Source organism: Catharus ustulatus, chromosome 21 (assembly GCF_009819885.2).
Source record: "Catharus ustulatus isolate bCatUst1 chromosome 21, bCatUst1.pri.v2, whole genome shotgun sequence".
Taxonomy (NCBI): domain Eukaryota; kingdom Metazoa; phylum Chordata; class Aves; order Passeriformes; family Turdidae; genus Catharus; species Catharus ustulatus.
Window position 1 is genome coordinate 11,277,311 of NC_046241.1, and position 26,884 is coordinate 11,304,194.

Consider the following 26,884-nt stretch of genomic DNA (forward strand, 5'->3'; position numbering starts at 1 on the left):
ACATCCTGATTTCTTGTCTTTTTACTTTCTGAATTTGAAAGCAATTAGTCCTGTGTGTGTTAAAGAAACAGGTGGGATCAAATTTACCGTTTATTACAGATGAAGAAATAAATCAAGTTTCTTCTTCACAAAGGTGATAAATAGTACTTAAAACAGTTTCAGATGTGATAGGACTGTTTCTATTTGGCTATCATATCTAAAATACAAACCATACATGCTATCATATGACATTGAAAACAATGGTAATACATCAGCATTTAAGACCAATGGTAAAATGTTTGATCACAAATGTAGCAAGTCTTAACAATACACTCTTATTAAATTACAAAGCAGTCAGCTACCATTCAAAGACAATTAAACTGACATTCCAGATTGATAACACTCTGAATAAAACCTTTATATAACAGTTTCCATTTATGTAAATGTTATTTACATAATACCTAATAGAGCTATAAATAAATATGCAGAAAATTATCTCCATTTTCTCTTTAAGTCAGGTGCTAGTACCACAGTTTCCAGTAGCAAATAGAAGTCAGTCAGTTACAGATCAGCAACAAAGTGAAGCAGCTAAGCAGTATACAGGCTGGTGAAGTTGCCGTGCTGAACTAATATGAGTAAAAATACTTTCTAACCTGCATGCAAGTACAGATATTTGCTGCATAATCTCTTGAGCCTTCCATTATTGTTAACATCAGGTTCCCAGGGAATAATTTAGTCCTTCATAAAAACAGATTAAGCCTATCTGAGGAAACAGTGCTTTAACAGAATAAGCAAACACTGTGCTTATGAACCGTGACATTGAATTGTTAACAATGAAAATAATGTGATATTCATTTTCATACACAGAAAGCAACAGAAATTATTCTGAAATACCTTATCAGTTGCTGATGGGATTTTTCCTTCCCCTGCCTTTTATGATCCCATTACTTTAAATTCCTTATACTCAGGATTTCAAATCCCTGAAAATTTACAGTAGAAATTACAAATATATATACCTATATATGTATATATATTGAAAATCAAAATGAAAAGGGTTATATATTTCAAATGCAGAATAAGCCAACAGCTCTGAAAAAGCCCTTGCATCTGCAAGCACGAGTTGAAGACCCACACCTTTAGGAAAACACGTTCAAGCTAGCCTTTACTGGTCATAGACTAAGAACAGCAGAAAATATATGTAGCAACCTTAACCATATGTAACTAGTTAGGCAGTAATGTTATACATTCCCTGCCCTCTTAAGTACTGTTTAAATATTTATTCAGTTGACTGTCACAGTACTAAAAAAATTCAATTTGAATCTATCAATTACAAATACTTGCCCATTTATAAAAATAATCTCGTGAAGGCAGAGAACAAACCTGCTATTCATTCCAGGTGCATACTTGCACATATGTTATGCACTGAAAAACAAGAGCAAACCAATAAAACAAAACCAACCAACCCTCACTCCCCCAAAACCCCCAAAAACCAAACCAACAAAACCTGAAAAAAGAATCTCAACTAACCCTCCCCCCCACCCTCAGCCTCAAGAAACCACACCAACCAAAACAAACAAGAATCCCTGCCACACCCCCAAAACCAGTAAAGGACTGTAATTAGAACAGGCCTTACTTCTTTGCAAACTAGGAAACTGAATGTATGCATGCATTCACTGAATCTAGAGAGCAGTTCTCTTGCTACCATGAATAGCCATAGCCCTTTCAAATTGCATGTGGGTCTTTACTTCTTTTTAGAAGGAAGTGTTTTCTTACTTTCAAACACATATAAAATATTTATGTATACTGCATTGCCACTAGAATAAGGAACTGGACAAAAAAGACTATTAGTCTCTACTGATTTCTAAAGCCCAAATTGGGCTTTAGGGACATTGGGAAGGACTCATCAAAGCCTCAGCCTTAAGGGTTCCATATTTTGTGTATGTGTGAAAGAATTAACTTAGCTCATGTGTCTGGGAATTCTTGAGTCCTAGTAACACTTCAAAGTTGTGGTGATGGTTTATGTGCATGCTGTAATTCAAAAGCAGTACAAAGATGACAAGTAGCTCAAAATGTTGCATATTCATTTTGAAGAGATTTTTGAATGGTGCTGCATGGGTGTGTGTACCAGACTAGACGATAACACAGTGGTCCCTTCTACCCTCAACTGTTTTGTGCTTTCATGCCTCATTACCCATGCCATTGAGAATGCACAAGTACATTCTAAATTAACTAATTAAGTACCATCTAATGCTTGCACCAATGTAAATGACATTCCTATAATTTAGTCAGACTGAGGCACAGGGATGAAGTGGTGACCGATGCCATTTAGCCAGAAGGAGTTAAGAGCCCTGCCAACAAATCCAGCACATTGGAATAGAAAGTATTTCTTGCAGAAACAGCCAAGAGTACAGAATGGACCTTCAGTTAAACTTAGCTTGATAGCAATTGGTAACAATTTAACCATTCTTCCTTTGTGAAAACCATTCCTTCCATTCATCTATAGCAACATTTTTCAGTTTCCTATTAGAACAACATCCATCTCACATAGTTGTAGATTCAAAGGTTATCTTTTCTCCTAACCATGAGATGGTCAGCCAGCATCAAGAATGCAGCCTACAGGCAGCTTTGACACTCACTGATAAAGGAGGAAGGATTGTGCTTATGGTGGATATGGCTGAAATTTGTGTCTAAGTCTACTTTTTAAGTTTTAGAGAGTATATGCATGCACAGGCTGGAAAAACAGAAGGCAAACAAAATGGCTCCAACGCTGGAGTGAATGACGCTACGGGCATCCCAACAGCCTTCCAACAAGCCTTGTTATCTTACACCAGTCTTAAGAAGGAGAGGTTCCACAGATGTGTGAGAACTTTGCCCTTTATAAATGATGCACAAAAGTTCACGTATCAATACCACCAACTGCCTCTAGATTTTAATTAGCAGTCTGAATGGTAAGGATGATCTTTTGTGAGAAACAATAGCTATAAGCCAGTGTTCCTCACATGACAAGACAGAAATCATGGTGGTCTGATCAGACTACTAAAAACAGGAGCCACATCCTTGTACAATAGAGGTTTCTCCTGTTACACCAGCAATTTCACACGACTGTGTTGGTATTTGATCTTTCAATACAATAAATGTGATAAAGATTGGTTCCTGTGGCTTGTGTCAAATAAATTGGGATATTATTTCCATGTTCTCTGCCTTCTACCTATGTTCTCAGCAACTCTTATGGAATAAGTAGGTAGTACACTACTATATGTGACTCTAAAGCCTCGGCTACCATCTCTAGGTGTCGTATAACACAAACTAAATGTTGTATCACTCTCTACTTCTTTTGCCACATTAGATATTATCCCTCTATGACACTCTGATTAAGTACAGAAAACTCAAGAAGTCAAAGCCTTGTTAAGGCGCTTACTGGATGCATTAAGAATGAAGACATTAATTTTTTTCCAGGATTCAGCTCCTTCCTGTCCTGTATGAATAATGGTCAGTTAAGGTCTGGTAGTTCCTAGTGTGACTTGCTTAACAGCTTGTACCTGACCCATTAAGTCAAGCTATAGCATAAAAGCAGGTGGGAAGTGGGCAGGGATGTGGTTGCTGGGCTTCCCTCTTCAAATGATACCAACATCCTGTTCCAGTTATGTACCATGAAGCCAGTATGATCTGGTTTTGTCTAGCTTCAATAATCCACTATCTGTACTCTTTATATAATGCTGTAATTACAGGCAGACCTTCAAAGGGTTCTTTCTCTCTCTTTCACACACACACACACCCACTCCCTCACACACACAACCCCCCCCCCCCCCCATACATACATTCCCACCCCCACAGCATTCTCTTAATTCATGGTAATACTTTACAGACACTGCTGCACTTCTGGTTGATGAAAGTAAGTCCTGCTTTATAGCCCTTTGTTCTATAATGATGTTTAGGTTATAATGCAAACGCTGTATCTTATGCATTCTGACTACCATCATAGCCAGTATTCAAGATTTCTGTCAAGCTCTTCTCATTCTTGTTCTCCCTAGTGCTCCATCTCTAAGGCAGTCTTTCAGGATTTGTAAGTATATGTTTGCTCAGGTTCCTCAAAACAAGTTTTAAAATGTCTATATATTGCTTCAACTGCTATCAAACAATGGTTAATCATTTTAAATCATGCTGTAATACCATAGGTGAATATCTGCAGTATATTTAAAATCCAATATCCTAGCAGGGTAAAGCAAAGTTTCCAGTTAAAATTTTAACAAAAGCCCCAGTTAAACACACTGGTACAGTCTTCCAAACAGCCACAAGCCAGAAATCAAATACTACATTGAGAAAGCTGTTAATGGAAAAAAGTGGTTCTTTTCCTTTCTAAAAAGTAAGCACCAGCAGTGACCCAAAAAGCAGTTTCAGAAGTGTTTACAACTTCCAGGAAAATAAGTACCATGTGGTAATTTCAGACTGTTTTTTTTTAAACCTTAACGGTCCAAATAAATAAGGATGGGGTAAAGTAACATAATCTCTGGAGACAACATTCTCTAAAAATAATTACAAGTTTTTGCAAAGACTTTGATCTGATACTTCCTTTTAGATACTTACTAAGGTTCACCCCACACATCCATGAATGCAAAACCCACTAAAGCAATTATAGCCTTCTGCTCCTAAACTAACTACTGTTGAAAATATTGCTTCTTCTGTTGATTAGCCACCCCAATTGAGAATAAGAAATTATGCTTCCAGATTAGACCTTGCATATTTTCTTAAGTGAAGCAATTCAGCCATTATATACAATAAACTGAGGGGGAAAAAATCACTTTGCAAAAGCAGTTTAACATTCAGACAGATGGCAGCAAAAGTCACACATCTTCAGATGATCATACTTGAACAAAAATGAAATCCTGACATATGAGTAGTATTACAAAATGAAATTAAAGATACAAAAGTATTTCTACATATAGAACAACCAACACTTGCTATTAAAACTAGAAAGGCTTTCATGAAAAAAAACCAAAACCAAATAAAATCCTTGCAAAGGTTGGTGTAGAGGAAAGGGTTAAAAAAAATTAAAATCAAACTTTAAATACAAACCCCTGTCTTTTAACACAGCAAGAGACAACTATTTAATACTAGCTTAGAATACTAGCTTATTAGCAGTGTCTGCATCCAGTTAAATAAATACAACTATATGAAATAATGACTTACACTCTTGGTGTAAGGGCAGACAATAGCTAATGGTCTGCATAAGAATCTTTTTGCAGTCAAAGAAAATTGGGGTTGGCTCTTCTGCCTTTAAAGGAAAAATGTGCAGATGCACTGCAGTAAGAGCTTTCCAGTAGATGGACTGGGGGTTTTGTTTTGGCATTTTTTGTTTGCTTGCGGATTTTCTTGGTTTTTTTAATTTCCAATTTTTGAGAAATACTCTGGAAGTTTGCGTTTCCTATAGAAAGTTTCTCTGCTCAGGGATTATTTATGCCAAAAGAGTGCAAGTTTCTCTAAACAACGAGCAAAGGAAGCACCATCTTCATATCTCATTTGATACTTCAGTGAACATACCACAGATGCATCAATTTAGGGACTGACTGCACTGTTTGAAATGACCTCACCTGCAAGCCTTTTGTTGTTGCTGTTTTTTAAAGATGGAAAAACCAAAAGCAGTGATCTGTGTTGTAAAATTCCTCTCCCAACATGACATACACTGTTGTAAAACAATTCACGACAGTAATAACAGCAATTAACTTTGCTGCACGTCATTTAGGTAAGTCAAATTATAAGAAGCTTAGAACAAGTAATCATTTTTGTTTACTTCAGTTTCAGCCTAAATCTCTCATTTATTGCCTACTGTTAAAATGCCATGAAAAGTAATGCTTCATTAACTGACAAAACATACCTATGTCAAAGATATAAGCATCACCAAATCAGGCTCTGCTAACCAGAACATGGGTCCTACAAGGATTTGTCACCAGTACTTCCAGCCACATTTTACCACCAGAAGCAGTATTTGTGACATTGCCATAGAGCCTACAGAGTTGTAAGAAAATGTGAAGTAAGGAAGAAAGGTTTTAAAAGTGTCTTCATTTTAAGTCAATGATGTCTTCATCATATAAAGAAATCAGTTGAAATGGATAGCTAGATGGTGAACTCTCCTCCCTGTTTGCTAAAGTATCGGGATCTGAACTAGTGGAAAGATGACATCTTTCAGAATAGCCTTCAAATGAGCTTGAGATTATCCTGCAAAAAGGAAGACAAAAGTTACTAAAAAACATACACAGGTCAGGGCAGGAAGGAACAATGGCTACTTCTAGATTCAATCAAGTTATCCTAAAGACAGACACAGATCATTACAATTGAGTTTCCTCCTGTTTTACTCTTCTAAAAATAATCAAAAGGCATTAATGAAGCTCCTCACCCAAATAATTTCCAAATAGGGAAACATATCAAACATAGTTTTACACTGCAAGAGATTTTTGGTTTTGTTACTCTCAGTCTTCTGTATCTTGCCAGTATTCTATATTCTGCCAATACTCTATGCAAATGTATGTTATGGAAACATTGAAAAGAAGAGAACGGCACTGGGGTCAGTGCCAAAAGACAAATGCTGTGGCATTTTTTCACAAAATTTATTCTGAAAATAGCAACACAAGAGCATACAAAGAAAGCAACAAGAGTCTGCACATGCAGCTGCAGTAGCCCATATCTTTATAACAGGTTCAGCTGCAGCAGGTCCCCACAAAATGTGTATAGTCTTCTCTTGCTACATTAACATGTCTTTAGCAAAAAGTGTAGTTGTTTCAGTACTTATATATTCAGATACTCTAAAAAACACATTAGCATGAAACAAACATGGATATACGAAGGTCTCAGTCAGCCTCATGCCAACTGAGATAAGCACAAGCAATCAATTCTGAAAATATTTACAGTCTAACTTAGGCTCTTTTCTAAAGTATATTTACCTGTCACTACTAGATGACCTTACAGCTCCCTGCTTGGGGTCTGACTGTCTTCGAGAAACGTTTTTGAGCTTCTGTGGACATTCTGTCTTGGGTACAGACTCATCCAAAAGGCCTCAATAAAGAATAAGAGACTTAATACTTTCAACAGAAAACAAAGCATTCATGAAAATGTTAACCATCTGTTGCTGCTTTCCTTTATTAACATTTCTACCTGTCTTAGAATATAGCCATCTTATACATGCACAGACAATAGCTATACTATTAACAAATAATGCTGCCTCACTGTTTCCTTTCTTTATTTTAATAATTTATGAATATTAGCTGCATGATACAAACCTACCTGTGATGGTGCAAAGATTAGAAAGCATATGTTTGTTTGTCAAATGATATGTAACACTGAGGAATGAGGAGAGTTTACCCAGCAATTCTTTACGTGTTCTGCTTGCAATTTCTTTAATTTCCATACGAGATAAAGATAGTGAGTGCGTAACTGGAAGAGAGGTAAAGCCACTCAACGTCGTAGTAGTGATGACCTTGTGAGCCAAAGGTGACTTCAGAGGTCTTTCAATGCTTCGCCCAACCAGATTGCTGAGAGGTATTTTGTACAGGTTTTTGCACGGAACTTCACCTGAAACACAAAGGAAAAAGAAGATTACAGTTGCACAACGGAATCAGTTCTTAATAATTCCAAATGAAAAGTTATAGAGCCGGGCACTTTTTAACTGAAATGACAAAGATCTTTCTTGCTCTAGAGATCTTTCAATACAAATAAGCTAGGAGAAGGAAGAAATACAAGCAATTTGACTTTGAGAGGAAAAGACGACTGACTCTTGGCAACATGATGAATCAGGAGCAGAACCTGGAAGTAAATTTGCGGCTGGTACCCTGACTATTACACTGTACTCTGTGCAATATTTCCCATGTGTTTTAATACACTGCAAACATATTGGAGCCTGGATCCCAAGTGGTTTAAATTATGACTCCTCCTCTTAGGTAACACAAAATAACACATTTTCCTAATTCCTAGAAGAAAAACAAATCAAAATCCCAAACTTACTAAATAGTCCCAACTTATCAAATACTACTACCTTTAAGAAATTTGTGATTACCTTCTCCTTTTCCTTTCTGCTAACAGTAAAGCAGCAGATGTAAGGAAGAAAGGTGTACCCATATCTTGAATTATCTAGTTGATGTTCCCTTGTTTCTCCTTTGTTGTTATACTACAGATTGACTGTTCACAGATCATGCTACACTAAATTGTCTGTGCAAAGTTTTTCAAGGTTCCTTACTTTTCTTTTGCAAAAGAACTTCAGCCATTTAGTGGTCGTTCAGCCTTTCTTAAATGAACAGAATAGCGTATGTGAAATATCAAGCTTTCTCACAATTTATGCCCCTTTTTGCATAATTACTTGTGGTCACATTGCCAAGATTCATCAAGCTACTGAGGCTTAATTCCTCCCTTCCTATAGAAATTATTTTTTCAGAAAAGTGCTATCATGTACTCAGAAAAGATACTACATTGCAAAAGCTCAGCCAAGTGCTATATAGTGTGGAAAATAGAAAATCTCTTATCTTCCACACTTTCAGGTAGGAACTCACGTTTTTTTACCATCTTTACTGAAGATCGGCCACACTGAGATGTGACAGCTGTTGGAACAATTAGAGATCACATTACCTTCTAGAGAAGGAAGAGGAAATTCTGGCTTTTCGTAAGCTGTCAGTGTTTGAGGAGAACTCTTTGAACTCATTTCCTTAGAGGTGCTGTCAAATGATCCACTTACTGCAGCAGTAGCTTTAAAATAAATATCTGACTGAAATGACAAATAACCCAGCATTAGTACAGTCAGACTTTCTTAATCATCTTCTGATTCTCTCTGTCCTTGATATCAACTAGGAGTACACAGATGAACAATTACTTCAGATAAAGTAGCACATACTTTGGTTTTCTTTGTTACATTTTTAGCGGTAGCAACATTTAATGTTAATTAGATCCAAACATATCACAGAAACTGTCAAACACGATTTTTCTGTCTTACCCTTGATGCTACAAGTTGAAGCTCAGGCACAACTGCTGTGTGGACTAAGTTCCCATTCACCACTAAGCGGATCTCAATGGAATCAGTAGTGAAGGCAAGAACATAAGGGAAAGCACAGACTGCAATGAAACAGAAGTTATTTGGCAAGGAAAAATGGTTAAAGCAGAAGTTTTTTGGATGTTCCACGAAAACTGTTCTTGGCCTCTTCTGGCATGTTCCTTTCCTATGAAAAGTGTTGTCTAATACACAGAAGCACACTGAACTACATTGAGTCTGGAGAAAATTTCACTCTCCATGCCTGGCAGAATGTAGAGTGAACGGAAAATGAGAAACACAGAAAAGAAAGGAGGAGAAAGTTCAGCAAAGGATGAACTTGCTACCAAGGCGCCACTTTTCAAAATTATCATATTCAGGTTAAGTCAAGTAGAATAATGAATGTAACATGCTTATTCCCAGAATACTGTAATTCCACCAAGAGCCAAGTGCAGGAAAAAATGGCAATGAAAAAAACATCTACTAAAAAGAGATTTTTTTTCTTACCAACAGCATAAGGAACTTGATTCCAGCTGAAGTGGAAGTCATAAGCTGATGGCTGGATCAGTGGAGAACCTCCACTGAAAGGATATACTTTTCTGTATTGACAAACATCTGTAGCAAACAGAAAAAAAAAAGCATCCATCACTTTACACTCTAAGTGACCACAACCCATCTTATAGGGAGATTTTGCAGAAGGGTGGACATTACGCACACAATCAAATATTCATGTAAAAGTCCCTCTATAGCCAAAGAGCAAAACAAAATTTGCTTTCTCTGTCAACACACTGGAAAGATCAAATTAAAAGACCTACATTTAAATAAGTTGTCATATTTTACGGAGTATTACAGTTTCAACAGTTATCAGATCTCTAACTCGTCTATAGAGACAGGAATGGGCAAGAAAAATTCAGAAAGCAGTGTCTGCAGAATTGTACCACTCTGCCCTATGTAGCCATATGTTCATGTAATTTACGTTCTTTGAAGACTGTTATGCACATGGGTTATTACAGACACCAAGATCTCATTAATCATATAACCTGCACATCTATAAAACAGCTAGTATGACTAAAATACTGGAATTTCTAGTCTCTCCAATATGCATTTAAGTTCCAAAGAATGTATTTTGACAAACTTTTCATGAAACAAACTTTCCATGAAACACAGATACAGACCTAGACTCCAGTGAAAGAAGATCTACATATGCAGATTGAGCTATTACCATTTCTGGCCTTCCCTAAACACTTACAGTTATAACACAAAAATAGACCAGCTTCACCATCTTCATATACATCAATAGCTGCAACAAAATTAACCTGCAATGATAATGGAAAAGATTACCAATAGGCAGAGGATACTGTGGTTATTACAACTGGATTGCAACTTATAAGCAATATAATCAGATGGGGAAGTGCACAATACAGGTAAAAGGAAAAAAAAAATTTAAAAAAATATAAATAGCCTCTTTTGTGATGTAATTTTCAGGACGTTCTCAAGATAAAAGTTTGTTTCTTCTGTATTTGGTTCTGTACAGTGCTGAACATTCATAACCACACCACAGCGTAAAGCAATAAAAGCATATAATTTATTTAGCCACAGTACATGCAGATAGGTAAATCTGAATAAGATTTGGTGGTCAACCAATAACTGAAGTTATTTTGATGCAATTTTTTAAACGATAAAACACAGACACCACAAAAATGAAACAAAATGCTAACTACCGGCTAAGAAAGAAGAAAAATGAATTTTTGACAACAACATTCCAGAGCCTGAAACACAGGCTTTTCCCCAGTGTCATAGCTTATAACGACCTCACTTGGGAGTTATCATCATTTATCCCAAAAGGAATAAATACCTCAGAGTGCCCTAAAGCAGTGGTTATAGAAGTAAAAAGTAGTACACACGAGCACCTCCATAAATCACAATCCAAGGAGGCCAGCACAGAATGCACTGAGTCTGCAACAAATTATGTTCAGTGGAGGTCTGCAAAAAAGGTTTCAATGATGAAAACTTACCCTGTTTGTTTCAACGTGATGCAATCTATAGGACTCCCCTGTGCTCTCACTGACTAAATCAAACTGATGCCGATATGCTACACAGATCATATTGTCACTGTCTCCAGTAGGCCCATCCACCAGCGTCATAACCACTGGAGGGTCAGAAAGGCATATTTCCTATAATGTAAATAATAGAATTACTCTCTTTTTCAAGTTCCTACTGTGAGTGCTGCAGGTACTCCATGATTTTAAAGGGATGTTTTCTAAGCACAGAAGCATAACAAAGAACAAGCAGAAACAATTCTTTAAAAATTTGAAAGTTTTATTTAGCATAGATATGACTGAACTCCACCGTATGACTTCTCACTTTGATTTGTCTGTAGGTTCAGGAAGATGATAATGCATACTCTGCTCTCCCTGCATCCCCCCACACTACCTGAGTGCTGTTCAGTGTTTTAAGATATTTAGTAACTAGATTACACATACCCGGATGTACTGGAACTCCTCTACTGGAGATTCAGGAGATGATAGCAGAGAGGTGCTGGTTAAAATGTTGAGTGAATTATATTTCTTTGTGACGAGAAGTAGTTTGTTCCGAATAGCCACAACAATCCTCAGTTCACTTCCATGGTGAGTATTAATGGCATACAAATGGCAGCCTGAGGAAATAATGCTCTAGACTCTAAGTGGTTGGGGTAGGGTCTGATTTTTTTTTTCTGTATTTGTATGATGATTAGTACAACAGGGCTTTGATGGATGACTTGGCAACATAGAATTAAAAACTCAACAGGATTACATCAACTTCTGGGAAAAGACAAAAGCCTATGACTCTTTTGGAATCTTTTACCCTTAATCCTAGATACATGGATTGTCGCTGTTCTGCAAGTTCCAGCTTTTCAAAGCAGCTTGCTTCTGAAGACCAGGAAACATTTATTTTGACAAAAATAATGGGCAACACCCAGACTAATCTAAGCATTACTATTTAATGGGGGATTTGCCAGTGTTTTGCCAACTTAAAGTGTGCTTTATTTCAGTCTAACATCCCCACAAAATTCTTTTCCCAATCCTGAAATCCTACTTTTCTCTAAAGCTTTTCATCAGCAGCAATTGCCAAGTAACATGGGTCTTTTTACAACATTCAAAAATGTCATGCTGGACTATACTAGAGTAGTTTTCAAATATAAGGTTAACAAAGTGTGAATTGACTGCCCAGAGAAAAAGCTAAAGGTGAACACCTACACCTGCCTAAAGAGAGCTAATAAGCCCCTGGCAACTACCGGCATCAAAATACAGTGGATGTTTTCAACACAGGATAACAGTATCACCTTTTGTTCTCTCCAGTTTATTTTCTCTGCAGTCATATTTGCTTCTTATCATTTTTTTAGTCTCTATAGCTTTTTGGATAGCACTGAGTCTGAAGACAAGGACACGAGAGTCTTTCCCTGATATACGGAGAGAACCAGGAAAAAAGAAGTTAAAAAAAGAACATGGTAGTTTGAAATTAATACTTCTAACGAGAAGTAGCACCTAACAAACAGAGCAAAAGTAAACAAAGCATAATACCTCTCTGGGGACTGAAGACTTATGAACTCTCAGGGATTTACAATTCCAGTAACCAACCCCTTCAGCACAATAGCTGAGTATTCCATTAGGTGGTGCTCCACCAAAGAATGATCTGAGAGCTTCCAAACAGTGAAACGCAAAATGCTTTGCAAATATATAAAATCTTGTAAAATAACAAAAATATAAACTACAGGGAAAGAGTAAAAGGGTTAACTTTAAGAGCTGGAACCAGCCAGGTGAGCAACTGATAACTGGATCCTTAACAGAGTTTGAACCCTTCAGGATACAGAAGGGTTTTCTCTAGAAATTTCACAAACTAAGTTTCAATATAGCTACACTTCCCAGATCTTCAGAAATGTCACCCATTCTCCAGGTGTCTTGAGAGAACTGCAAATGGCTCTCACGTAGTTTGAGCTAGTTCTGTAAGATCTCAGGGTGAATTTCATCAGACGCAACCGAATTGGGCAACTCCCAGTGGTAGAGAAGGAACAACGTTTTATCCAAAGCTTGGGTAAACAGAACTGCAGCAAATACTGAGGAAACACATAACAGCGTAAAAACAAATAAACCAACCTGAGTTATACATAAAGATCCTGACCTTGCTTTGTGTACATTCCCTTTACGAAACTCAATCACAGGCTACCTGGTAAAAACTACCTCACTAAAAAAATCACAGATTTCATGCACATATAATCCTTCTAAACGAGACACAATTGTCATGAGACATATATACCCAGAGACACACAGAATCCAAGAACAGGGACCTCTCCTACCTTTGTCCGTTCGGGCAATCAAAAGATCCAGAGCTTCCAACACATTCATCTGCTTTATTTGGAGAGTTTTATCAAATACTGGTACTGATGGTTGACCATCTAAAAAACAAAACATATATATACATTCAAAATCCTACTAAAACTTGCTGGACGATGGTTTCTTTCTTCTAATTAAATTCTTGGGTTTTTTCTTATAAAAATGAAGAGGAAAAAACCCAAAAAGAACTGCACAAAGCTCCTACATATGCCACAGCATCATAGTCAATACTTCCTCACGGGAGAGTTTTATTACTGTCATGAATCAGATTAAGCCACTGGAATCTAAAAGTGACATTCCTTTGGCAAGTTTGAGACTTATGACCAAGAACTAACTTCATTCCCTCAGTCCCACTAGCATGACGTAGCACACAGAGGATAATAAGGGATCAGAACAGCAATATCATTGCTAAGGGAAGAAGTAGGGCTTCACCGTCACATAAGCCCTTGGCATCCTGCTCACTATTATCAAGGGCTAAGGAAACCAGACAAGCCATTTAGACACTTCTTGAACCTGGATGTGACCTCCTACGGCTTTTCAGATGGTCAAGAAAACAACATCTGAAATAAGAAAACATTCAGGAGTCTGCATTAACACTACTCCCCAATATGGTTTGATTCTACTACAGAACGAACCTTTGCAACTAGTTGCATAAAAGTAATAAATTTACTTGGATTAGTAACTACCTCCCTACGTAAAGGCCCACTAACACCTGAACAGAGTCTATAAACACATATTTTCAAGAAAATGGTCAGATACATAAAAATTGACACAAAAACACTGGATCATTTACTAACCATCTATTAACAAGATGCCAGCATCTGTAGAAACCAGCAAGGACTGGCCCCAAGAATCTGCACAGACAACCTCATGAGGAAAATTACTGCAGAAAGACTGAGATTCCCAAGGCTATGAAGTAACATAAGGGATACATATTAAGTACACTAAAAAATACAGATCATACAGATACAGAATGTCATGGACAATGTCAATAACATGTAAATGCTTTTGGCAGGATACATTTTCAAACAGTATATTGTTGGAATTTGAAATATCAAGATTGAATTAATTTTCTTGCAGAAGACTTTCCGTATCAATTCTGGTTTGGAGACTACCAAGTGTGAGACACATACCTGAAATGCTAGAATTAAAACACATGCAGCTGAAACTCAGTGCAACCCTCACACAATATCTTTTTCATTTAAAAAACCCAAACCTATATACTTAAAACGTATTTACCCCTACACACGCGCAGTTTGCTTACATTTTATGGTTCAGTTTGTGATGTTTAGTGACTAGAACATGGTACAGTTAAAACTGCCTTTCTGCCAAATTGCTCTTCCATCCTGTGTTCTCAGTACTTACCTCCCAGTGCCTGCCCCTCCTCTTCCAATTTATCTATTAGTTGGAATGTCTGAAATTCTAGAAGCACTTCTGAAGCTTCTGTATATGAAACACATGCAGAAGAGTGCAGTTCTTCATATTTCACTCCCTAATGACTTCAAACAAAATCCACTATCACAGGAAATGAAAACAAAACCAAATTTTGTTTTAAGCGTGTTGAAATTAAAGATGATTGCATATGGAAGATGTTACTTCCATTGCATTTTCTCAGGTATAAAAATGTCCATGCTTGCTTTAACTTGAGAAGTGCTTCTGACCCCAGGCTCATCCTTTATTAATCTAATAGTGACTGCAGAATCACTTTGACACTGTACCTTTCATCTGTTCTGCTGCAGCATCCAATTACAGAAGTAACTAAATAAATAGATACCACACCACATAATGTTTAATGTTTCATAACTTCTCAGACAGTTTCACTCACCTCCTTTTTACAAAAGCCTGCAGTTGCCAAGTTAGTTGTGGTATCCCCTTTCACAGTGGTTTTCAATTTCAATGCCTAATACAAACAGATGTTTTATTTAAACTGAGTTTTTGTCAGCAATACCCAAACTAATGATGATATAAAAAGGACAATTTAGGACTAGAAAGTAATTTCAGTTTGGAATTCCTATGTCATTGTAAGTAATGAAAAAAGAAGCAGAATTCTGTATCCTCAACAAGGTAGGTATAAACCACTAGGTGGTTACTAGGTATCTTAGCCAAAATGTATGTTGGCTGTTTCTTGTTCAGTATTTTTTATTTGTTTGCTTTCTAAATGGCAATTCAGAAGAGTCAAACATAGCAACAGAGAAAAACTGCCACCTCATACCATCTACACAGTTTACTTTATAATCTAGCCAGATAGAGGATCCTCTTGTCAATTATACAAAGTAACCTTTAATTTGCAAAACTTCCTAACAAACATTAAGGCAAATTATACATATCTCTGACTATATACACTGCCAGGCATCCCAAGGACAGACGGTCACTGGATTGCAAAGGCGTCAGTTAGAAGTAACGAGAAGCAAGGGCGAAAAGACAAAAGGGCGAAAAATTCCAGAGAAGTGTCGTATACACATAGTTTCACTGACTTACACAGTAAGTCTGTTGTAGCCTATATTCCCTCATTGCTAACTTCCACGGTATTCCTAGAAGACTGTGATACATGGAATTGTCACAGCATTCCTTAATGCAAAGTTTAGAACTAACCTATACCAACTTTACTGCCCCGAAGTTTGCCTACCATCAAGCACGGCTCTCTGTGAAGCAGCAGTAAACACCTGCATGCATCACTTGCATATTTGCATTAAGCATGGCTGTCAGCTTACAGAGATGCACAAAATACCTCATGGTATGAACATTTTAATTTCATTTCACCAGTCAGAATAGATCACCCTGACAATAAATAAGTGATTTAAATATACTGCTGGATCAGTCAGTCCACCAATTTGTACACCGTCTTAAAAGTCAACTGGCTATAACTAAAGGGGAAATACATTCCTAGTTAGTCATGAATGTTTGAGTTACGTGGCAGGTATCTTGAAATATGGTCAAGCCTACTGTTTGTAACATAGAAGAAAGATCTTGTAGGGAAGGGAAATAGTTAAATATTAAAATGACATCCAAGAAAAACACTAACAGGTATCTATCAATTTATAAGCCAGACAATAGATTTCCCTTTGACGAAGACCATATTGAGGATGGAAGTCTTGTTTAACAAACGGGTTCCCAACTAGATTTGCTACATGAGCATCTCATCAGCATTTAACCTGGGGGAGGTGGAAGGGGCATAAGCCTATAGGTTCCCATACTTTCAATAACCATGCTTTTCCTGTTTTTCCTTATTTCTGTAAAGTAAACATCGGAATAAATCATCAGTCACTTCTGTCTGAATATTACACATTCAGCTTTCTTTTTTTTCCAATGCCTGCCTAAAGTGACTAGTTATTTCAAGGTGACTGTGGAAAGGACAGGAAAAGCATAGAGGAGATTTTGCAGCTCTGGGAGTGCAAGGTGATATTTTTTTGAACCAGCTCTTAAGTGCCTAGCTCAATTCTCTACCTTTAACAACATCTAGAACTTCTCAGACTCTCCTAATCTTTAACTTTTCACTAAAATTAAAAAAAAAAGGGAGAGAAAAGAATTGGGTTTTGTTGGTAGGGTGGGTTGTTTGGGTTTTTTTGGTTTTGTTTTGGTGGGATTTTTTTTTTTTTTTTGGGTTTGGGTTTTTTTTTGGTTGGTTGGGTTTGGTCATTTGAATTCAGTTTTGTTTTGTGGAAAGTTTTTCTGGTTAGTTGGATTTTGGCTTTTTTTTGTTTGTTTTTTTGTTTTGTTTTTGTTTTTGCTCTGTTAACTCCTGCTGAGTTAAAAGAAGTATTCTTAAGATAAGCTGCAGATCCATGGGACCTGGACATGGATCAAGAAGAAACAAGTGAGAAAGGACAGGGGAACTGATGAGCATAGTCACTGTTGGCTTTTTTTTGCTGCAATGAACTGCCAGATCAAAGCAGACTGATGCAAACCATCAGCAGGTTGTACTTCTCACAGAATCGAAAAATTAATAAGGCCATAGAAGATGGCAGTCAGCATTTGATATGTTCAAAGATGGGTGGCAAACTTTGATTTAACAGAGACTGTCAAAATTTCTTCCTGACTAAAGAAGTCCAAGTATTTTCAAAGAAATTCAATCTTAGAAAAACATGCAGAGGAAATCTATGAAAGATTATATTTTTTCAAAGCACAGAAAAAGACACGGCACTCTTCTGCTCGGAGAAAGCATCTGCTGCATGAAGCAGGGAAAGACCTTTCAGGTTTGATCCTAAGGTACAATTTTTACACCCTTCATTTAACTCACGTACTATATAAATATTTGTACATGTACACCTCAGGCATTACATATAAATACTTCTATTCATATTTTATTTATTTATGCAACGCTACTAAACTATTTCTGATCACAGTAAACTGCATTAAATCCCGACATAACTGCAAGCTAGTCAGACAAAGGGAGTGACACAGTCTTTGTAAATATAGCTGCATACCTTCTAAACCGATCCTACCTGACCAAGCCGAACAAACTCTGCCTGTCGAGCTTCCTCTTTTTTCCGTGTTGATTTTGGGGACTCTGGCAACACATCGCTGAAGGATCTTCTATTAAGCATGTTCTAAAACAGAAAATGTTTCTTTCTAAATGCTTAGCTTCTCCGAGAAGAGAAACTGCAACTCTTCCAATCCTTGAGCACTTTACCTTTCAACTTGTCATAGTTTACCATTGTCACATTCTGTACAATACCACATGAATATGTGAAAGAACACATGAAAAAGAAAAGTTTAAGCAGATCTATATATATAAAAGAGATAAACATTGGTGGAAAAAATAGCACCTTCTTAGTTTTAAAAGTACTGAACTTGCTTTTAGTTAGTTAAGAATCACCTTAAGTCATCATCATCTAAAATTAAGCTACCTCATAGCTATCCAAGGGTAAAAATCACCCAAATTTACACATAATGGAACAAATGAAGATTTTATGGTGATAAGATATACCACTAATGCCTCTAGTATCTAAATTCCCTATTCCCTTGCTACAGGTAAGCTTACACAAAATATGACATTATCATGCTTCTCCTCACACCTGGTGAAGTCCAGAAAGGACTGTCAGCTTTCATATAAATGTAAAGTAAGTAATATGATAATCAGTATTTAGTTTAGTCACAGGCAATTCAGAGCTCATTAGGATTACAGTCCTTTAAAGTAACAGAACATTCAAGCTACTAGTTAGAACAAGACAGTACATGTGAGGGATGCAGGAACTTCTGACTTACATTTCCCTTGTGTAGGTCAGGACTCATGTCTTGGTATAAAGAGCGGATCAGCATGTCTAGAGTACGCTGACGTTTCTGAGAAAATGTTGGTGTTTCCAAGGTGGCTTTTTCACCATTTATTACTAAAAAATTATGGAAAAAAGATATATTACATAAATGAACTTCAACAGTCTCCACCAATTCTAGTTTGCCACTGTACCAAAACACCTGCTCTGCCCTTATTAATTCAGAATTACTTCCTTTCTGCCTTTTTTAAGTGAATAACTTTCCCTTAAGTTACAGGAGAAAAATTAGTAATAGAAGAATTCCACAAGGCATCAGAATAAATACCTAAGTAATAAAAAAACTACAGACCAACTGCCAGTCAATCTAAGTACTAGACAATCTAAGTAGACAAAATAAGCTACCAAGCTCCCATCAGGTAACCATCTAATTGTAATCAACATGATCAATTCTCCAAGGTTTCTTTTTTGCTGATTTAGAAGGGCAAATACGAAAATTGGAACTGAATGACTACAGGATTAAGAAGTGCAGCATAGGTGTCCTTCAGCACCTTTAAGAATACATTCAGAAAAGCTGCTATTTTCAGGTTTTTGGAGCTACTAAATTAACACCCTCTATTACTAAATAATGAACAGCATTATCAATTTTTTCAGCTCTCCCAAGTCCTTTACAAAAATGCAAAACCAAGTATGGCTGCACATTCTGCAAATGTAAGTCAGCCTCTGTGTAGTAGCCTGAGGAGAATATTTTTTTTGTTAATCTGACTTGTAACCGTTTGATGGAAGTGATATCCCATCTATGCTACTGATTTGAAAAAAATAATTGCATACAGATCAGCAGAATACACAAGAAAATGTGTATACATTTTAAGCATCGTGAATTTTAATTTGTTAGCACAATTATTGAAAGAGCATAGTAAAAGAAAAACGGACTTACATTTCACCAACACAAAATCCCTGAATTCCTGGTGATTTGTAAACACAGGTGGGGATGGAAGGGGAGGCCCAAAGAGAGGAACACTTTCTTCTGAAAATATTTTCAGCCTATTGAAAGCACAAATCTTTATCTACATTGAAAATCACATTCAAACCCTACCTTTTTTATAGACACTAATCAGAACTGAAAAAAAAAAAAATGGAAATCGTTATTTGGGTACGTCTTACATAAGAATTTCAAAGGGTCTAACAAAAAACCATTCACGTGGAATGAATAATTTGCTTTTTCACTTTGCTCAACAGAGCAACATTATGTTTCTTTTACACAAACCAACACTGAGACACAGAATTAGAACTTTGCAGTTCTACTCATACAGCAATAGTTTTAGTGACATTAGCAAAATACGGTCCTGTTCAAAAAAGCTGTGAAAGAATAGGTCTTCACCTACAAAGTATGTTCTCCTTACAGATTTCCACATTGCCTATGCATTCACCACACACATGAAATATTTGATTCTTTCAAAGTAACAATGGCTTACATTGACATATGAATCTGCAGCCCGAGAACAGCAAATTCATTTTCACTGAGGACGACAGAGTCAGAATGACTTCTGTGACAGCTGGACCTGCTGAGCTCTTCTGATCCATAAGAAATCCAGCACAGCAATAATGATGGGCAGATACCAAACCCATGCCTATTTGTTCATCAGTCCATAGCTTCTTTAAGATAAGTAATCATTCTTGGCTATTTCAAGTGATACTTTGCCAACAAAAGTCTTCCAAGTGGCACATGCATATGACACAGGTCACAGCAAGGTAAGTGGCAAAATTATAGATTCAATCCACATCTGCTGGTTTAGAAACCAGTCAGAATTTGCTTTCTCAAAAAATCAACAGCGACTGACTGACACTGATACAAGGCTTTCACACAGTCTTTTTTCCCCGAAAGCTTAGAAACTGCATACAGCATGAAATGCAGTACCACACTTGCATGAATATTGATCATCCTAATATTTGTTTCACATATTTGAGATACAGTTTCATAGATGACATATGTCCATTTCATTACGTTCAGGTAAAAAAGCAACTATTTATAACTACAAAAGGCGTGAAATATTCCTTGACTAGATCAGAAAGAATGATGACAGGGAAAGTCATGACAAAACTGACTAAAAAATAGACTTTTTGAGTCATGTAAAATACAAAGGTATTGTAAACAGAAATTCCGTGTCAGACCTAATAGTGGCATTGCGTTTGAAACAAGGACAATTTGCCTCAAAAGCCTAGAGCATCCCCTGTATGTTTTGACTGAAACTTTGGCCGCTTGGAAGACGGTCTTCACACACGCACACACAGACACAGAGAGAAAAAAGTAAGAGAAGGAACAAATTCTATTCAGGCCTACAATAAAAGAACAGAAGGAAACATAATTGGACCAAGCTGAAGGATAATGTTCCAAGGCTGTCATATAGGAAAAAAAATACTATGTGATACGTGCTATGGCAAGATGTGTCAAGATTGGCAGAAAGAAGCAACCAAAATAAGATGGACTGATCTAGTAAAAGCAGCCACTTACTTAATGCAAGAGAGACAAATCTCTTTTATTTACTGCAACTCACGTCTTTCCCCACATAAATAGCAATATAAAAAGCATTTTACCCTGGCTAACCCATCTACGGACTATTAGTTTACAGTCAGGACAACAATCACTTCTTAAAGGGTAATGAGGGATGTACGCCCAGGTTTCTGTCCCATTTTTCTGATGGTTAGAAACATCTTACTTACAGCCAGGTTAGTGACATCTGCATGCAGGTCCATATAGCTTTTCAGTTTCTAAAGCTCATTTGGCTTCCTGCAACATAGACAGGTAGACCTGCCTGTACGCCAGAAAGCTCTCCCACTGCCAAAATGTTTTCCCATTTTCTCTAAACCATCAGTAATTCATTGCAAAAGTATTTGTTACAATCAGCACCTACCTGTAACTATCATTCTGCTTATTGTATCTCACTAAAGCAAAAATATCTGCCGTACAGTTAAGGAAGTTAATCCAGTTCTAATAAAGCTCACATGTATTTTAATAAACTTTCCTTTTCCTGCAGTACATTGCAGATTTAATAAAAGAAAAATATATTAATCAAGTCAATGTAAATATAGAAACAATTCTAGACTATACAAATTTTACTGTTCATAAAGAAGGTCCTATACAAAAATTTTATTGTTTGATCAACAGTTTTAAAAATCAAGCTACTACCACAGACACAGTATAATTCATACTATAGAAGTTTGTTTTTATTTTTATTTGATATATTGGTGATTTAAAATTATTCTAGTTGATAAAGCAGCACTGACAATGAACTTTGTTTACACCAAAGCTTCCACTGAAGAAAAGATTCCAATGAAATAATTTAGCCAAGAGAATTGTAAGAAAATTGAGAGAATGATTTAAAGTGCAAGTTATACTAAGGTCGATGCTCTATCGAAGAGGTATGTTGATGTGGTAAACAATTCTTCTTAGTGTCTTCTTAGGTTCCTATGATACATAAAGATTTTTATTATTTTTTCAATCTTTATTCATTTTTCATTCACCCCTAGCAAGTGGGTTCTAAGAACATTTAGTCTGCCTAAGAATTAGGTTTAGAAGTCTTAAGCGTTGTGATACCTTTTCAAAACTGAGCAAGAGAGTGTAGATAGAAATCAGAGTTTTCCTGTCTTCATCCATTTCTCCTCATTCCATTCTATCTAGTCTAACAGATGCCAGGCTGGAGTCTACAGATTATTACTGTTGTGATGCCTTGACAGTTCTAAGAGATTGGCCGCTGGTTTTGGGAATGATATATAGTCTGAAAACCACAGGCTATTAAAAAACTGGAGGATATACGGTAATGGTCTAAACAAACTTGACAAATACTAAATATCTAAAATATATAAATATTTAAAATAAACAGTATCTAAATATTGAAAGGCAGTATTGAGTAAAATGCCAAAATGTAATGCCAAAATAATTGACATCACTAAGAGAAATAGATTTATGAATTTATATTTTTTGAAAAGGTATAAAATTAAATGTGAAATGATACAAATGAGTGCTTTCAATAAAAACACAATTTAAAACTCACATTCTTGCTTTTACCTTATATTCTAAGTGATTTAAACACAGTTTGATGTGGCAGACTTGGAAACTCCTAGTCAACCAGCTGAAGGTAAAGAATGCAAGAATGCAACTGTCTTTGCAAAATACTTTTCACTTCCATAAACAGCATGCAGGGAAGACTTAGGGCAGAAATAAAATTAATATTGATCTTAAAAAAACAAAAACAGAACATCAGAAAATGTCAGGAAAAAGATACGTGTAAAATGAGAGCGAATCATGGATGGCTTGAATGCTGGAGAAGAGTCTTCACCTTCCTGAAATATGATAGTGACAATGTCATTTCCAATATGTCGCTTCCTTTCTACCTGAAAAAAAAAGGAAAAGAAAAAAGGGGGAGAAAAAAAAAAAAAGAGGCAGACACAGTCACTTACAAGACATAAATAAGTATCATAACAATTCTGTGACAGAATAATAAAACAATCTTCCTAAACTGCAAACCGAATTATTACAGTTCGTGTGACTGAGGGCGATATTAAATTATTATTTAACTATAAGCAAGTAAACCTAGCAATGACATGGTGCACACAACAAGGCAGGTTCTAGAAAAACCAATATTGCATATATTTAGAAAAGCACTCGTAGTTTCCATAATTAATATTCACAAATGAGGCATGGAATCGCTAGCATTCCAAAACAGAAAATCTACTGCTTGAAATAAAAGGAAAAAAAAAATCTGGTGCCGAGTTATTCTTTAAAAAAAATATCCTGATTTGCCTCAGTTTTATTCTGTGATCTTGTCATCAGTCCGAGCAAAAAGCATGAGAAAACTGACAAACAGAAAAAGTACATTTTAAGTATATCATCTAACTATATTACTGTAAGAATGTATAATAAATAATAAACCAAGCAATTTGTAAGTAATTTAGGTAAATCATTATGGATGCATGATGTACAGTAAACACACGTGCCTGTATTTTTTTCATCATAAATACAAATACAAGCTTGAGCAAAGAATGACAGCACATTTGAACAAGAACCCACCTAGTTAATCCATGGGAGTGTGACAGCGCTTCTTTACAGTTACCAACATTAACACGCTCACACGGGAAATTTCTCCCAAGCTACGCTAATTTCTACTCAAGCAGGAGCTATGCGTTACACATGTGATTATTCCTACAATTCACACACAGGGCGAATTTCCAGTTTTCCTAAAACCGTTGGGGTAATAATTACAGTAGTGAAGCTCTTCAAGTGATCTGAACACCACACTTACTCAATCACTTGTCAGCGAACCAACTTAGATCTCCTTCACAAGTTCCTTTTGTACCTTAATGGAGACACTAGGATGCATTATTTCTAATAAACATCATGAAGTTTTCAGCATTAGGTAGAATATTGGGGAAAAAAGTGCAAAAATCCCAAGTCTTACATTTCTAGAAGATGAATGGACAAGAAATTCTTTATTTCTTACAAAGTTTCGGACTTTATGATCTAACAAATAAATAGGGAAACAAACCAGAAAGAGAGAACCATGTACCTGCTGCTTGTTCTCTCTAGAATATGGTAGCATGGTTGAAACATGGAACATAATTTCATGCCCTTGAAAAACTGTATAGATGGAACAGGTTCCTGTTGTATCATCTGCAAGGGAAGACAACACTTTAAGGAGTACGTCCTCTAAATTTTCTGAAGATTGAAAGATATTTCAAGCCCTTCTACCGAACCTTCTTTAGTTACCTTTTTTTGTCTGATCCGTTTTAACAAATGTCCACAGTGCACATTTCATGTGAGTCCAAACCCAAGTTTGCAACCAATCTGCATATTCACAATTAAAACCTAAGACACCTTTCACCGACCCTCGTGAAATCACACAGGTCTTCAAGACACAATGTCCTACTATCACGAAGCAAGTAACATGTCAGGTTACTTATCATTCACTTCATTCCAACTTAAAAGGAAACTGTTCACCCTGATAATACATGTCATAACTGCATTCCATACCAAAAACTTAAACTGACCTGACTCTTTCCTGGTGAAGTAGAGCATTCAGTACACATACAAATAAGTCTATTTTGGGATTGTTTCGTAACTACGATATATACAATATGCGCAATATGCAATAAGAAGACACATTTAGAATGCAGCTCCACCCCCTGTTTTATTGCTGCAGGTGAGTTCTTACTTTTAGTGTCCAGTCCTCCTCTGTAGCCCGACCAGCCTTTCAAAGTAATTGTATCACCCAAGAGATGCAAAAATCGTTGAAAGCTTTCACTTCCAGTTTCTACATGCGGGAGGGAGAAAAGTTACCAAAAAAGTGCACACGCAGTAACAGAACGTGTCTTAAAACTAACCAAAATAAGGAAATGGGTCCCGCTTCCAGGACACAAGTTTCGGCTAAATTAGCTTCCTTTCATATCTTCCAAACCTACTGCCTTTCCAGAAACAGCATTCCAACCTTGCAGAATAGGCATCATCATGTGACATTAAACAGTGACCTCTTTTGCTAACACTATTGCTATTCAAGTGCACAGGAGAATACGATCGTGTTGTAAAAGAGTGAAAGAACTACAAGTAGTGGGTTAATGAGTCACCTCCTTCAACGGCTTCTTTTTTCTAAATGTTATGTCACACATTTCTAGAAGAGGGATTCCACTGTCTTTCAAGCTGTAACAGGAGGCTTGCTATGGCAACTTCTTACAGAATTAGAAGGCCCTAATCTACAACTTTTCACCCAACGCATGAAACCCAACAAAAGGACTGTCTATACAACCATTACCTCATGCCTTGCTTCCAGCTGTAGACAGTACCTTCCTTACTTTTAATTCAGATGAATAAAACAATTAAGGAGACAATGAAAAAACTCACCATTACTGAACATTTCATCATCTGTGAGCTGACCATCCTTAGCATAAAGGACTCCAAATTTAAAATTCACAGATCCCTGAGAAATGAAACCAAATTATCATATGCTAAACAGGCAATCAAACAGAACAACTAAAAATTTGTTTTCTTTAAGGACTTTTATATATGTATCTTCATATACATCCTACACAACAGAACATACCATCTCCTACATACCATCTCCTACTACATAATAATTTACATTTAAACTTTTATAGTATGGCACAAAATTATTAATCTGAGTCGGTGATCTATTATCATGAGATATTAAGCTGGTGCTTAAAGTTATTTTTGATGTCATGTCAAAACACAAAGCTCTATTTACTGGACAGGTCTGTAAGCTAGAAGCAGTAAGTTTATACTTACCTCTTGCTCTTCGAGAACCAATAAATCCTGTAAACAAAAACAGTACCTTTAGCACACTCGTATTAAACTAGTATTCTACAAGGCAGTTTAAGCAGTATTACATATAATCATCATTTATTAGCCACTACTGGAAGAAACAAACTAGTAGCATTTATAGTTAATTACTTATATTTCCAGAAAATAATAAAGAAAAAGAAGCTAACAAAAAGTCTCTTCTTACCTTTTGTATCTCAGGATGAAAAATTTCTCTTGGGCTCTTCTCAAATTTATCAAGACTCATAGCACTAAAATGCAAATGAAACAGTGATATCTCTTCTCCATCCCTGAAGTTCCACTTAGTACCCAGTCTCCAATTAACTTGAAAATTGTCCCTCTGCTAAAAAAAACGTGCTAAGAATTTCTCCTCATTAAAAGTTTTCACTTTGCCTATTCAAGAACAAACTTTAAAACCACTTTTTGCTGCCTTCATGATAGACTTGCAAAACTGCTTTTTACGGTTTTTACAGCTTTATCGTGAAAACCGTGGAACTCGGGCTCTGAAAAATACGTACCTTAATATAGATTTCACTGATAACGTTTTTGTGGGACTGTAAGGGAGACATATTTTTTGAGTACCCTGTAAACAAGAAAATCTAGGATATATTACAGGACATACCAACTTTTTCTGCATATACAAATAGGAAAATTAATAAAAACAATTAAATTTTAAAAAATGAGAAGAAAACCAAGCTAATTGCACTTAACTGTATTTACTGCTGATTTAGAGAAAAAAAAGAAGTCATGGGTGTTGCAAAGGAAAAAAAAAGCAAACCGTGCACGCCTACAGGAGAGTTTTAAAACAATTGCTTGGATAAAGGACTCTCATGGAACACCGAGTGGGAAAAAGGTGAAACCAATGTAAGAGCTCCCTATTTTCTTACCATTGTACAAGAAAATCCTAAAAGCAGTATAAAATCATTACCTAAACTGATCATAGGACATAATCAAGAACAATTTAGGCATCATTTCTAAAAAACAAAGCAGTTGTTGG

General features: G+C 36.3%; 1 protein-coding gene across 1 annotated transcript in view; it reads right to left on the minus strand.

The window, feature by feature from the left end:
- Positions 1-77: 77 nt before the first annotated feature.
- Positions 78-26,884, minus strand: part of GARNL3 (GTPase activating Rap/RanGAP domain like 3) — a 32,766-nt gene continuing 5,959 nt past the window's right edge. Inside the window, exons 6-29 of the mRNA XM_033077424.1 lie at positions 26,406-26,470; positions 26,075-26,138; positions 25,855-25,881; positions 25,453-25,528; positions 24,770-24,868; positions 24,125-24,228; positions 22,844-22,952; positions 21,473-21,518; positions 19,498-19,604; positions 18,559-18,680; positions 17,796-17,900; positions 15,179-15,253; positions 14,151-14,262; positions 13,317-13,415; positions 12,306-12,422; positions 11,467-11,639; positions 10,999-11,157; positions 10,233-10,299; positions 9,491-9,598; positions 8,951-9,069; positions 8,590-8,725; positions 7,333-7,542; positions 6,915-7,026; positions 78-6,192 (exon numbers count right to left, since the gene is read on the minus strand). Of these exons, the coding sequence (XP_032933315.1) occupies positions 6,036-6,192; positions 6,915-7,026; positions 7,333-7,542; positions 8,590-8,725; positions 8,951-9,069; positions 9,491-9,598; positions 10,233-10,299; positions 10,999-11,157; positions 11,467-11,639; positions 12,306-12,422; positions 13,317-13,415; positions 14,151-14,262; positions 15,179-15,253; positions 17,796-17,900; positions 18,559-18,680; positions 19,498-19,604; positions 21,473-21,518; positions 22,844-22,952; positions 24,125-24,228; positions 24,770-24,868; positions 25,453-25,528; positions 25,855-25,881; positions 26,075-26,138; positions 26,406-26,470 (2,568 nt within the window). The 3' untranslated portion in view covers positions 78-6,035. The remainder of the gene's footprint in view (positions 6,193-6,914; positions 7,027-7,332; positions 7,543-8,589; positions 8,726-8,950; positions 9,070-9,490; positions 9,599-10,232; positions 10,300-10,998; positions 11,158-11,466; positions 11,640-12,305; positions 12,423-13,316; positions 13,416-14,150; positions 14,263-15,178; positions 15,254-17,795; positions 17,901-18,558; positions 18,681-19,497; positions 19,605-21,472; positions 21,519-22,843; positions 22,953-24,124; positions 24,229-24,769; positions 24,869-25,452; positions 25,529-25,854; positions 25,882-26,074; positions 26,139-26,405; positions 26,471-26,884) is intronic.